This window comes from Mytilus galloprovincialis, chromosome 7, assembly GCF_965363235.1.
Source record: "Mytilus galloprovincialis chromosome 7, xbMytGall1.hap1.1, whole genome shotgun sequence".
In the NCBI taxonomy this organism is placed as follows: domain Eukaryota; kingdom Metazoa; phylum Mollusca; class Bivalvia; order Mytilida; family Mytilidae; genus Mytilus; species Mytilus galloprovincialis.
This window is the reverse complement of record NC_134844.1, coordinates 685,334-700,757: the sequence shown is the minus strand read 5'-3', so window position 1 is coordinate 700,757 and position 15,424 is coordinate 685,334. Positions and strand designations below refer to the sequence as shown.

The window sequence follows — 15,424 nt, the reverse complement described above, 5'->3', positions numbered from 1 at the left end:
ACATAAACATTTGACAGCATTTACATTGGTTGTAAATGTTTTATAAACCGCGGTCTCTCAAAACTGCCCACACCTCTGTAAAACATTTATGTAAATTTTAAACTTTGCATACATCTCCTATCATGGAAAGGGCATGCAAATATAAGGCCTATCTTTACATATCTTTAGAATATGAATAAAGATATGGAAATAAAATAATTATCTTTAGCATATCTTTGAGAATGTCCAAAATAATGCCAAAGGAATAATACATTTACATATACATTAGTAGGTCCGCAAATATATCTGGCAGAAAAGTAGTTACATTTGTCAAACATTTACATGATTGCCCAAATTGTTGTAAATCTGCCTTTTCGTGTAGTGTGAGCTAACGCCGCCGCCGTAGCCGCCGCCGGATCACTATCCCTATGTCGAGCTTTCTGCAACAAAAGTTGCAGGCTCGACAAAAAAACCCTCCCCCTGTTCTACAAAATACTCAATAACTCAAAAATGAATTTTTTAATCATCACCAAAAAGTATACAGATCTTAAGATTGATATAACAAAGAAGTGTGTAAAGTTTAAAGCAATAACCATAAGTCATTTAAGAGATACGGCCCGACATGTAAAAAAAACCCTCCCCCTTTTTACAAAATACTCAATCACTCAAAAATGAAATTTTGAATCATCACCAAAAAGTATACAGATCTTAGGATTAATATAACTAAGAAGTGTGTAAAGTTTTAAGCAATAATCAAAAATCATTTTTGAGATACAGTGCGACATGTGAAAATAACACCCCCCTGTTTTAGTTACAAAGTGCAGTAACTCAAAAAGTTTTAATTTTATTTTCACCAAAAAGTATACAGATCATTTGACCATCATAAGAAACAACCATATTAAGTTTCATGAAATTTGGATAAGTCGTTCTCAAGTTACGGTGCGACATGTTTACGCTGGACAGACAGACACCGGACATTTGTATACCATAATATGTCCCGTTAAAATTTTGACGGTCGTATAAAAACTAATATCTTCATAAAATCTGCAGTGGTAATCTCATTATGGATTAAACAGACAGTCAGGGATATAACTCTATAGGGTTATTACAGAAAATAACCTGCATGTGTTATTACAGATACTTTCATGAGTTGTCTACTCTTTAAATCTCATTATGGATTAAACAGACAGTCAGGGATATAACTCTATAGGGTTATTAAAGAAAATAACCTGCATGTGTTATTACAGATACTTTCATGAGTTGTCTACTCTTTAAATCTCATTATGGATTAAACAGACAGTCAGCGATATAACTCTATAGGGTTATTTCAGAAAATAACCTGCATGTGTTATTACGAATACTTTCATGAGTTGTCTACTCTTTAAATCTCATTATGGATTAAACAGACAGTCAGTGATATAACTCTATAGGGTTATTTCAGAAAATAACCTGCATGTGTTATTACGGATACTTTCATGAGTTGTCTACTCTTTAAATCTCATTATGGATTAAACTAATATCTTCATAAAATCTGCAGTGGTAATCTCATTATGGATTAAACAGACAGTCAGGGATATAACTCTATAGGGTTATTACAGAAAATAACCTGCATGTGTTATTACAGATACTTTCATGAGTTGTCTACTATTTAAATCTCATGGATTAAACAGATGGGAGAACAATACAATATCCTCACACAAAATATAACTATTGACTACATTATATTGGAACATATCCTCACACAAAATATAACTTTTGACTACATTATATTGGAACATATCCTCACACAAAATATAACTATTGACTACATTATATTGGAACATATCCTCACACAAAATATAACTTTTGACTACATTATATTGGAACATATCCTCACACAAAATATAACTATTGACTACATTATATTGGAACATATCCTCACACAAAATATAACTTTTGACTACATTATATTGGAACATATCCTCACACAAAATATAACTATTGACTACATTATATTGGAACATATCCTCACACTAAATATAACTATTGACTACATTATATTGGAATGTTGTTTGTACTTTACCTGAAAGAATTTAGTTTGATATCTGGTAAAGGCACATCCAATTCTTAAATCTAGTTCCTGTCTGGCATCAACTGATAAAGCTTCATTTTTATTTGGTTCACCAAGTCGATTCATGGCACCTTTTATATCTTTGTCTGTAATAGCACTGAACTTTGCCCTGTAAACTGTCTGAAATAAAACAGATTGGTTTAAAATTTTTAAAAGAATTCATCAAAAGCTCTAGTATACTATACTTCTTAAAAGAAAACAGACATTGGAGATATCTTCATATTTTGTACTAAGAATACAATTCCACTATGTAAATTTAAAACAACTAACTGCAGAATTCTATGCAACAAGGCGAAAAAAGTTTTTCATTTTGTGCTATGTGCATTTTCAGCTGATTCATAAATATTTGCCTTGTTCTTCCCAATGTCAATATTGCATACATCAATATATAATTGGAAAGTTGCCAATAATTAAGTTTCTGACAAAACGCTGCTGTTTGATAGTTACAGTTGTAGAAGGAACTAAACTATTTAAGGAATAACAGTACTGTAGTTAAAGAGTTGTCACCGTCCATTGTTGATTTGACGGTCACAAATGCAGTTTTACTGGCGGCGCATAGCACAGACAGTAAAACGGAGATTTGCGACTGTCAAATCAAAATTGACGGTGGCAACTCTTTCAACTACAGTACTGTTATTCCAATTCTAATGTTAACAAAAAGAAAAAATACAATAAAACTTGAAAAAATGTCTAAATTTGACAAATAGAAAAAAATCCGCGAAACTTCATGAATGATTTTGGCAAAAAGACGTCATGGCTAAACGTGACGTCATACAAATGAAAAATTACAAACTGGAGGTTATTACATTACCTGTACGCTTCAAATTCGGATAAAATTACATTAAAACGGCGAATTCGAGGTAGGTGTTGTTTTATTTTTGATTATATAGTAGTAAATGAACATTTGTTGATTCAATCAATTCAAAATGGCGGGTCCCTCCTTAGTTACGCCTGGTCAACTGTGGATTTGACGGCAACTTTTAGCCAATGAAAAAAATGGTTACATCCAAATAGCATTAGAATAACATATATATACACTTAGTACATTAAATAAACAATCACCCAGATATCTATACTGCATTACAAAGTCTCTTTTCATTTCATCATGGTCATTGTTTTATGTAAGTACTACTTGAAGGCAAAACAATAACCTAGAAATTCATAAGAAAAGATTCAAAGTTAGAACTGCATGTCTTAGAATTAGATACTGACTTTTCCAATTCCTGGTTCATACTTCGTAGAATTAAATACTGACCAGTCCGATTCCCCAGTTCATACTTTGTAGTATTAGATACTGACCAGTCCAATTCCCCGGTTCATACTTTGTAGAATTAGAGATCATTAGATACTGACCTGTCCATTTCCCCGGTTCATACTTTGTAGAATTAGATAATGACCTGTCCAATTCCCTGGTTCATATATTGTAGAATTAGATACTGACCTGTCCAATTCCCCGGTTCATACTTTGCTCTACACATTCCATAACTTCAAAACAAATGTTTTCTCCTTCCTTGTCACAATCTAACCATAACACTAGGAAATCTACACCTCTGCCCTGTAAAGAAAGTAAATCCTTATGGTGTTATCTTTACCTACTTCTTTAGATAAAATGATACAATGTAATTTATTTCTACAATGATAGCCTTACTTCTTTTATGATACAAAAAAATGTAATTTATTTCTACATTCAATTTGATTGCCTTACTGGTTACAAGTTACATTTCTACACTGATTGCCTTACCTCTTTTGATAGAAAAGTTGGCATTCTTAACTTTTCTGTTGCTTCTTTTTTGTGTGTTGGTCCAGTAAACAACTCACTCTGAAATTTACATTAAACATTTAACATATTTAAAAGTTCATTTCCTGATAATGTTAAACCAACTTAAGAGGATAATTTGATGCACAATTTTAAATTTTACTTCTATAACTTCAGCAATGGTTGCAGACGAAATGTCTGTCATGTGTAAAGGAAAGATTTTGGAATTGTTTTGTTTTTATGCAAGTTCCTCCTTTTAAGGAGCACTAAATTCAAGTTTCTCCATTTCGGTGGTGGACCTATCATTCATCTATGATATTCTTTTATAGGTCAACATTATTTTCAGAGTTCTCTGGACTATTCAATAAAGTTTGAGAGAAGCTCTACTGTGATAGTCAAGTTTGGTATATTTTTACCCCTTATTGATCAGATTTCAAACTCCTGTGATCATGCATATGAACAGAATCAGTAGATGTTTTTCTTTCTATATATAATGGGGACGAAGTCCCCTATTACAGTAGAAAATTCAATAAAAAAAAAAAAAAAAAAAAAAAAAAAAAAAATAATCGGGAATATTTTTTTGTCATGTTTTTAAATTTCCAGATCTGTGCAGAAATCTACTTCCATTTCCGGTCTTGTTTGCACGAGACTTTGAATAAAATTTATATCTATCAGTCTAAGAAAGGAACTTAATACTAATTCATTTTTAACCAGGTGCTCCGCAGGGCACAGCTTTATACGACCCCAATGGTTGAACCCTGAACAGTTGGGGCAAATTTGGTCACAATATTCTTGATTCTGTCTGAATTTGGATTGTGATCAAATTTTTGACATAATATAGGTTTTTTTCAAAAATTTAATGTGGTCAAAGATCTAACAAATCTATTGCACAATACATGCAATACTGTGCAATTGGAGATTTCTTGAAACTTTTCAAAATTCGAAATTTGAAAAATTTTGAAAAAAAGGAAGCCCTTCAAAAAATGGAAAACAAAAAATTCCCCACACCCCACTTTTTGAAACCCCCTTGGAGCAACAACCCTTAAACTCAATCCCATGCTTTCCTTTGTAGTATTGAACCTTGTCATGCTTGTAGTACAATTTTATAGAGATCCATGTTATTGTCATGATTGTTTGGAAACTAGAAACATGCTTCTTTTTGGCCCTTTTTTGGCCCCTAATGCCTACATATTTTGGGCAATCAACCCAAAACTTAATCCCAGCCTCCCCTTTGTTATATGGTACATTGTGGTATAATTTCAGAGAGATCCATACAATTACACACAAGTTATTGTCTTGAAACTAGAATCAAAGCGCAAAAGCGCTGTAAAAGCAGTTAATTACAGGTTGTGTGCATTTCTAGTCCAGTTATATCATTATCTTCCATAGTACAGAGGTGGTTTGTAGTATTTAAGATTAAGAGTTCTCTTATACCTAGTTCCCCTATAGTCACCCATAGTCTACTGTTTCAGTATATTTTCTGTACCTCGCCATGTAATGCATTTTTAAGACATAAAAGAACTGTTCCTTATTAACATAAGTAGACTATTTTTAATTATTGATTATATATACGCATATTCAATGACTCCCATCCTATGAAAAGTAGTTCACAAAGATTGACTAGTCACCGTACTGTGTGTATTGCAAGAACATCAAGTAACATAATGGCAAATGTACATAGTAACATGTCAACTCTTTTGATGACCTTATTTTTTCTAACTCCAAGCAAAATTATTTTTCAGTATAAACATGATAAAGTAATTTACTGGTATGAATGAAAGAGGAGTTTTTAATTAAGACATCTGGTGGTCATTTATAATAGCTGTCTCATTAGCATTTTAACCACTTCCCATATTTGCAATTAAGACAATCATGACAATCATGACAATAGAAGAAAATGATGCAACCCCAATCTAATATAAATTTATTTATATAAAAATAAAATTTAGTATACGATTCTTAACAGGTACAAATCCAAGAGCTGATAGCTCTGTTGTGGAAGAAGATGAATAAAAGGTAACTTGAATTACCATAAAAGAAGCCCCACTAACACAGGCTGCTTTGTTCCATTATCGTTATGATGTATTTTTTTTTCTTCAAACAAGAATGTGTCATAAGTACATGGATTTACCATCCGTACAATCATTTTTTATGTTCAGTGGACTGTGAAAATTAGGTAATATCTTTAATTTGGCAGTAAAATTAGAAAGATGATATCATAAGGAACACATGTGTACTAAGTTTCAAGTTGATTGGATTTCAACTTCATAAAAAACTACCTCGACCATAAACTTTAACCTGAAGCAGGACGGACGGACAGACCAGAAAACATAATGCCCATAAATGGGACATAAAGATAGTAAGACTTGTTACATAGATACCCGCCAACTTTTGAAAGTTCCCATGGTTTTTTTTTAGTGCACAACAACAATTTTAAACATTACAATTTTTAGCTAAGTATTTTGCACGATCTGGATTGTCTAGAAAAAGTGTCATATTTATATAATGAACTTACATGCCTTTTTCTTAAGTCTGTTTGCATGATTCTAGTTATTAAATCATTACAAAAGATGAACATGTAGCTAACAAACCAGAGTTTATTTATTTGTGTAAGAATATTAGATGCTTGTTCAAATTTCCAATTTTGAATTATGCACAAAGATGGACCTTTAACGGGTTGGGAACAACACTCCAAATGAGGGGTAACCCTCATTGGAAGAACATTACAACCCACTGTAAAAAATGAGCACCTTTATATTCATATTATTTGATGAAACGTTTCCCCAAGGACTATGCATCTATTAAGTATTAAATGGTCAAAAATTTAAATATGTCAAAAGAATTTTGTGATGTTTCTAAACTTATATATCTTCTTTATTAATTTGACCCCTTATTTAGAAAAGTTGTTCCAAATATAATGAATTTTCCCACTTTTGAGTTAAAAATCTTTCAACATTAAAATGACCCCTTGTTTTAGGTACAGTCCTTCATTTAAGGGACACCACTCATAATGGGAAAAGGGGGGGGGGGGGGTGGCGGCACAACCTGTTTGTTGGTCTTTGTGAAAAAAAAATAGTATATTGTCCTTTAAATGATTTAATAGCATACAAAAATATAAAATATAATATGTTACAACAAGTATTATGTCAATAAATTAGTGGAAAAAATACTATTTATTATCTTTATAGTAGTACAGTCATGACAGTAGACTTCAGCCAATCAGATACCCAAAATGTCAGCTAAAAATATCCGATTACCTGTGATATTCAATTAGACGATGAATGTATATTCGTTGAATATGCTACAATAATAAGTAGATCTATTGCTTAATATGTGAAAGGGCACGAGGATTGATGGAGTGATTTTTATCAGTTACATCACCAGGCTATTGGTACTTTACGGAACGGAACGGAACGGAACGGAATTTCATTTAAGGTATCCAAAGGGGGCATTTATCAAAATTTCGAAAAATCTTTAAAACAAAACAAACTTTAAAATTTCTGTGTTTTACGGTTTTCCATATACAAATAACACAAATGTATACTTAATCTCATCTTCACAGGTGAAATGTGTAATAATGTATAACATCGGGAAATATTCTGTAGATGAATATGTCGGATTGTCCTGATAAATTATCATGAAATTAACGCATTTGCAAGTCATGCATTATGATATCTAGACTGACCTCACGTCGTCCTTGATAAGAGACAGTGATCAAGTTGAATCTGATTTAAACTTTTTAATTTATTTTTCCGTTCCGTTCCGTTCCGCAAAGTACCAATTGCTCTGAGGAATTGGTATTTAACGGAAAAAACGGAAACAGACATCTTTAATGTAATTAAAGCAGTATGATAACAAAAATTGTCTGACACCTCTTTTTGCATGAGTGGTATGTGTTTTAGATAGCATTTTCGACTTGATCAATAATATAAAATTTAACACAAAGGCAGGTTACACAAAAAGTCTTTCTCCTTCCATCGGTAATTATATTTTAAAAAAGAGGCCTTCAACAGCCCGTTCCGACGATGATTAGAGACGGTGATCAAGTTGAATCTGATTTAAACTTTTTAATTTATTTTTCCGTTCCGTTCCGTTCCGCAAAGTACCAATTGCTCTGAGGAATTGGTATTTAACGGAAAAAACGGAAACAGACATCTTTAATGAAATAAAAGCAGTATGATAACAAAAATTGTCTGACACCTCTTTTTGCATGAGTGGTATGTGTTTTAGATAGCATTTTCGACTTGATCAATAATACAAAATTTAACACAAAGGCAGGTTACACAAAAAGTCTTTCTCCTTCCATCGGTAATTATATTTTAAAAAAGAGGCCTTCAACAGCCCGTTCCGATGATGATTAGAGACAGTGATCAAGTTGAATCTGATTTAAACTTTTTAATTTATTTTTCCGTTCCGTTCCGTTCCGCAAAGTACCAATTGCTCTGAGGAATTGGTATTTAACGGAAAAAACGGAAACAGACATCTTTAATGTAATTAAAGCAGTATGATAACAAAAATTGTCTGACACCTCTTTTTGCATGAGTGGTATGTGTTTTAGATAGCATTTTCGACTTGATCAATAATATAAAATTTAACACAAAGGCAGGTTACACAAAAAGTCTTTCTCCTTCCATCGGTAATTATATTTTAAAAAAGAGGCCTTCAACAGCCCGTTCCGACGATGATTAGAGACAGTGATCAAGTTGAATCTGATTTAAACTTTTTAATTTATTTTTCCGTTCCGTTCCGTTCCGCAAAGTACCAATTGCTCTGAGGAATTGGTATTTAACGGAAAAAACGGAAACAGACATCTTTAATGTAATAAAAGCAGTATGATAACAAAAATTGTCTGACACCTCTTTTTGCATGAGTGGTATGTGTTTTAGATAGCATTTTCGACTTGATCAATAATACAAAATTTAACACAAAGGCAGGTTACACAAAAAGTCTTTCTCCTTCCATCGGTAATTATATTTTAAAAAAGAGGCCTTCAACAGCCCGTTCCGACGATGATTAGAGACAGTGATCAAGTTGAATCTGATTTAAACTTTTTAATTTATTTTTCCGTTCCGTTCCGTTCCGCAAAGTACCAATTGCTCTGAGGAATTGGTATTTAACGGAAAAAACGGAAACAGACATCTTTAATGTAATTAAAGCAGTATGATAACAAAAATTGTCTGACACCTCTTTTTGCATGAGTGGTATGTGTTTTAGATAGCATTTTCGACTTGATCAATAATACAAAATTTAACACAAAGGCAGGTTACACAAAAAGTCTTTCTCCTTCCATCGGTAATTATATTTTAAAAAAGAGGCCTTCAACAGCCCGTTCCGACGATGATTAGAGACAGTGATCAAGTTGAATCTGATTTAAACTTTTTAATTTATTTTTCCGTTCCGTTCCGTTCCGCAAAGTACCAATTGCTCTGAGGAATTGGTATTTAACGGAAAAAACGGAAACAGACAACTTTAATGTAATTAAAGCAGTATGATAAAAAAAATGTCTGACACCTCTTTTTGCATGAGTGGTATGTGTTTTAGATAGCATTTTCGACTTGATCAATAATAAAAAATTTAACACAAAGGCAGGTTACACAAAAAGTCTTTCTCCTTCCATCTGTAATTATATTTTAAAAAAGAGGCCTTCAACAGCCCGTTCCGACGATGATTAGAGACAGTGATCAAGTTGAATCTGATTTAAACTTTTTAATTTATTTTTCCGTTCCGTTCCGTTCCGCAAAGTACCAATTGCTCTGAGGAATTGGTATTTAACGGAATCAACGGAAACAGACATCTATAATGTAATAAAGGCAGTATGATAAAAACAAGTCAGACCCTTCTTTTTTGAATGAGTGGTAAGTGTTTTAGATAGCATTTCGACTGGATCAATATTTAAATAAACAGCTGCGCCATGAGCGCATGATACGCCCGTCGTCTTGTGAAAAAACATTTTAATGTAAGTGCGGTTCTACCCACACATCAACCTATCTTAGAATGAAAATGACCTTTATTTTACACATGAGGAATGTCAGGGAATGAAACTGTACGTGTATTGCTTGGCCGCTCAAGTCCTCTTGATTTATAACGGATTAAGAAACAAATTGAAAACATGTACTAAGATTATTTGCAAAAGTAATTGCATACATTTAATTCACTGTCCGTGTCACTGCTAGTCATGATAGCCCTACGATACAAACATTTCACTAGATTTTTTCGGGACAAACTAACATGTAAATCAAAGAATTTCAAAGAAAACGTTGTCGGATAAGTCCGAAAATTAATAAGTGCGCTTAGACTAAGAATGTTTTAAGGGTTTTATCAAACGAAGTTATGGGAAAGAAAAGAACGAAAATAGAATGCTTTTTGATACACTTTTAAAAGGACCCTTAATGCATTCTTTGTGTAATCGTAAACTATGACTTACGAAGACTTTAAGAGAAGTTTCTTGTTACCGCGGGCCCCTGTATCATGAAAACCTATCTTAAGTTTCATTTAAGAGAAAACGCTTTACAAGAAGATTACGATGGTGATAAGAGAGTATCTACAATCCCCTCGTGGGTTATCTTAACAATTTAACGGCTATCTTAGTATACACTTACGATAACTAGTTAAGATAGCCCTATTATCGACTTCGAAGTAACCGTCTTTGATTTCTAAGAGAATATTAGTATTTGCGGCAAAATCGGTATTAAAACTAAAGTCGTCTACTGTATGTGTTTAAAAGAATGCTAAAAATATACTATGATTCGTTTTTTGTTGCAGACTCTACATCGACTGTCAAGTAAAGCCCTGTTTAATGCTCCTTTCTGGCATAGATAATAAACGAATATTCAAGTTAATAAATTCTATTCTTCAAAAACACATCTACATGGAATGGTAACAATAAATCAAGAGAACAAATCAACTAACATATCATACAAATACGAATGCAATCCGCAATACGAAAAACCCCATAACTGGTTAAGGCGAGATAACTCTCTTAAAAGGATGTTATCTTTACCAAACGTCTTGACCATACCAAACTGACATATAACACCTGTTCATTGATAATTTGTATTATTCTATGTATTTTTTGTGATTTTGTCCCATGTACATTTTACTTCATAACTCTTTATTAACATACTGTTTGTAGATTTTTTTTTACTGATATGTAATAATACGTATCAGTATTACCACCGTAGGTATAGTGTCCGGTTGAGACCGTGTTTTTTCGAGTGATTTGATCGGGTTTTTTCGAGAGCGTCCAGTTTTTTTCGAGAGACTAAAAATGTAAACAAACAGACATGTTTTCCTTTAACACGTAAAATAAATGCTTAAACTAAATTTACAAGATCAAACAAGTTAAGTAAGTATTTGTGATGAAAGGATGTTGCCAACCATACATACTTTGCAGTTAAAAAAGTTTGATTTGGCCTAATAATGCTTTTATGCCAAAATATAGAAAAAAGCAATTTCTATACACATACCAATGCAAATTTCAAAGAGCATGCACACATGATGTCTTTATATCCTTACATTTACATATGCTATAACAAAAGTTTTAGTTATTGTAATTAAAAGGCAATTTTAAGGGTATATTCATTTCCATCTGTCCAAGTTTTTTCGAGAGCAGTTCGGGTTTTTTCGAGAACAGTTCAGGTTTTTTCGAGAGATAAACCAATTTCTTACGGTTTAAAATGTGCTATTTAAGTACATTTGAGTTTAAAAACGAATGAAAAGTCATCGGTTCTTTCAAAGTTTATAACTAATGCATTACAGCAGTTTGATAATGTTGCATAAGCACATACATTTCATAAAAAAAAACCATAATTTATTTCTATATGTTGTTGTTTTGCATTATGAATTGCATGGACACCGGTATGCTTTATACCTATATTATTTGGATTAATCAAATCTACCTATGTCTATAGAAAAAAATGTTCACATCATGCATGATCACTGTATTCAAAGGACACTGGTTAACGTATGGTTAGATCAATCAAACATATTGCCATCCATGTTATTGAAATGACGGAACTGAGCTAGCATGCTGATGTCCAGATAAACATATTGCATAGATCCAAATATACGTATATCGATATGAAATTTATGTGATTTAAAAAATCTACATTTTAGAGTGCCATGGATTTTAAGCTGAAACTATTCGTAATTTGAACAATCGTTTTGTGGGCACGGTCAAATTTGATTGATATTTAAGTACGCATTGCTTTTGCGCCAATTCTTAAAAGTTGTAGTTTTTCATTTGCGCCAAAAAATAAATATTGCTTCTGCGCCATTGTGCAGGTAAACTAATTAAAAAGTGAAAATATAGAAAATTTAAACAATATCTACGGACACACCAGCTGTCGTCAGGAGATAGGAGAAAAAAAACAGATTAAATACGGAATGCACCTCTAGAACCGAAATTTACCGCTGATATTATAGTAAGACCTTTGCCTATAGGTTTTGTAACAGAACAGACTTTTAGTTTTTATAAATACTTTGATTAACAGCAGTCATTATTGTGGTTTTATGACTTTTAAGGAGTTACCATTTTTTATAGTGCTTTGATAAATCCGAAAATGTTTTAACAATTTGCAAACATTTTTTTATTATAGTGTAAACCAGTGTTTAGTGCTCATATTTTTATGAAGATATATTTTAAACATATGTTTTAATATTTATGAGACCTTGTTTCTAATATAAAATTGAGAATGGAAATGGGGATCACTGTTTCTTATCATCTTCGGAAGGCCCCTTTTTAAATTTATAATTACCAATGGAAGTAGAAAGACCTTTTGTCTAACCTGTCTTTGTGTTATTTTTTATACGTCCGTCAATTTTGACGGAACGTATTATGGTATACAAATGTCCAGTGTCCGTCCGTCCGTCCGTCTGTCCGTCTGTCCGGTGTAAACATGTCGCACCGTAACTTGAGAACGACTTATCCAAATTTCATGAAACTTAACATAGTTGTTTCTTATGATGGTCAAATGATCTGTATACTTTTTTGTGAAAATAAGATTACAACTTTTTGAGTTATGGCACTTTGTAACTAAAACAGGGGTGTGTTTTTTTCACATGTCGCACCGTATCTCAAATACGATTCTTGATTATGGCTTAAAACTTTAAATGCTTCTTAGTTATATTAATCTTAATATCTGTATACTTTTTGGTGATGATTCAAAATTTCATTTTTGAGTTATTGAATATTTTGTAAAAAAAAAAGGAGGGGGGGGGGGGGGGGGGGGGTTTACATGTCGCACCATATCTCAAAAACGATTTATGATTATTGCTTAAAACTTTACACACTTCTTTGTTATATTAATCTAAAGATCTGTATACTTTTTTGTGATGATTCATTTTTATATTTTCGAGTTATTGAGTTTTTTGTAAAAAAAGAGGGTTTTTTTTCACATGTTGCGCTGTATCTCTATTGCTTAAAACTTAACAGGCTAATGTTGCGTCGGGTTTCCAAATACATCTTGTACAATTACATTATAGATGTCTGTTTCCGTTGATTCCGTTAAATACCAATTCCTCAGAACAATTGGTACTTTGCGGAACGGAACGGAACGGAAAAATAAATTAAAAAGTTTAAATCAGATTCAACTTGATCACTGTCTCTAATCATCGTCGGAACGGGCTGTTGAATGCCTCTTTTTTAAAATATAATTACCGATGGAAGGAGAAAGACTTTTTGTGTAACCTGCCTTTGTGTTAAATTTTTTATTATTGATCAAGTCGAAAATGCTATCTAAAACACATACCACTCATGCAAAAAGAGGTGTCGGACAATTTTTGTTATCATACTGCTTTAATTGCATTAAAGATGTCTGTTTCCGTTTTTTCCGTTAAATACCAATTCCTCAGAGCAATTGGTACTTTGCGGAACGGAACGGAACGGAAAAATAAATTAAAAAGTTTAAATCAGATTCAACTTGATCACTGTCTCTAATCATCGTCGGAACGGGCTGTTGAAGGCCTCTTTTTTAAAATATAATTACCGATGGAAGGAGAAAGACTTTTTGTGTAACCTGCCTTTGTGTTAAATTTTGTATTATTGATCAAGTCGAAAATGCTATCTAAAACACATACCACTCATGCAAAAAGAGGTGTCAGACAATTTTTGTTATCATACTGCTTTAATTACATTAAAGTTGTCTGTTTCCGTTTTTCCGTTAAATACCAATTCCTCAGAGCAATTGGTACTTTGCGGAACGGAACGGAACGGAAAAATAAATTAAAAAGTTTAAATCAGATTCAACTTGATCACTGTCTCTAATCATCGTCGGAACGGGCTGTTGAAGGCCTCTTTTTTAAAATATAATTACCGATGGAAGGAGAAAGACATTTTGTGTAACCTGCCTTTGTGTTAAATTTTGTATTATTGATCAAGTCGAAAATGCTATCTAAAACACATACCACTCATGCAAAAAGAGGTGTCAGACAATTTTTGTTATCATACTGCTTTTATTACATTAAAGATGTCTGTTTCCGTTTTTTCCGTTAAATACCAATTCCTCAGAGCAATTGGTACTTTGCGGAACGGAACGGAACGGAAAAATAAATTAAAAAGTTTAAATCAGATTCAACTTGATCACTGTCTCTAATCATCGTCGGAACGGGCTGTTGAAGGCCTCTTTTTTAAAATATAATTACCGATGGAAGGAGAAAGACTTTTTGTGTAACCTGCCTTTGTGTTAAATTTTTTATTATTGATCAAGTCGAAAATGCTATCTAAAACACATACCACTCATGCAAAAAGAGGTGTCAGACAATTTTTGTTATCATACTGCTTTTATTACATTAAAGATGTCTGTTTCCGTTTTTTTCCGTTAAATACCAATTCCTCAGAGCAATTGGTACTTTGCGGAACGGAACGGAACGGAAAAATAAATTAAAAAGTTTAAATCAGATTCAACTTGATCACTGTCTCTAATCAAGGACGACGTGAGGTCAGTCTAGATATCATAATGCATGACTTGCAAATGCGTTAATTTCATGATAATTTATCAGGACAATCCGACATATTCATCTACAGAATATTTCCCGATGTTATACATTATTACACATTTCACCTGTGAAGATGAGATCAGGGATGGGGTAATTAAAAATGTAATGGTAATTAAGTGTAATGCATTACAATTTTCCATGTAATTGAATGTAATGTGTAATTGAGCATTTTTGTAATTACATGTAATGGTAATTTAATTAATTACATTGAAAAAAGCATGTAATGCTCAATTACTTTTGAATTACATTTCAATTACATGTACTTTTTTGGTGTTACAGTTAAGGATTTGTGTTTAATAATATAAATTGTAAAATTATATATATTTTTCAAATACTAATATCAATTCTTTTTTAATATATGAAGTCTGTATTTGTTCTGAAGTTTTTATACCATTTATTTGACTTACAGATTTTTTTTTTGAATAGTCTTATAATTTAAAAAATGTGATAATCATATATAAGGGTTGTTCAGTTTTTAAGAAAGATCTTGAACTAAATAGATTGATAAGTAATAAACACCTTGTTAAACAAAACAATAAAATGTGTCACTGTGAAACATCTTTCTGAAACAGTTTAAAATCACT

At 32.2% G+C, this 15,424-nt stretch overlaps 1 protein-coding gene across 1 annotated transcript in view; it reads right to left on the bottom strand.

Annotated features, from left to right (window-relative positions):
• The window catches only part of LOC143082084 (DNA topoisomerase 3-beta-1-like), a 77,906-nt gene that overhangs the window by 55,199 nt on the left and 7,283 nt on the right, over positions 1–15,424 (bottom strand). Inside the window, exons 2-4 of the mRNA XM_076257629.1 lie at positions 3,831–3,908; positions 3,531–3,644; positions 2,042–2,209 (exon numbers count right to left, since the gene is read on the bottom strand). Of these exons, the coding sequence (XP_076113744.1) occupies positions 2,042–2,209; positions 3,531–3,644; positions 3,831–3,908 (360 nt within the window). The remainder of the gene's footprint in view (positions 1–2,041; positions 2,210–3,530; positions 3,645–3,830; positions 3,909–15,424) is intronic.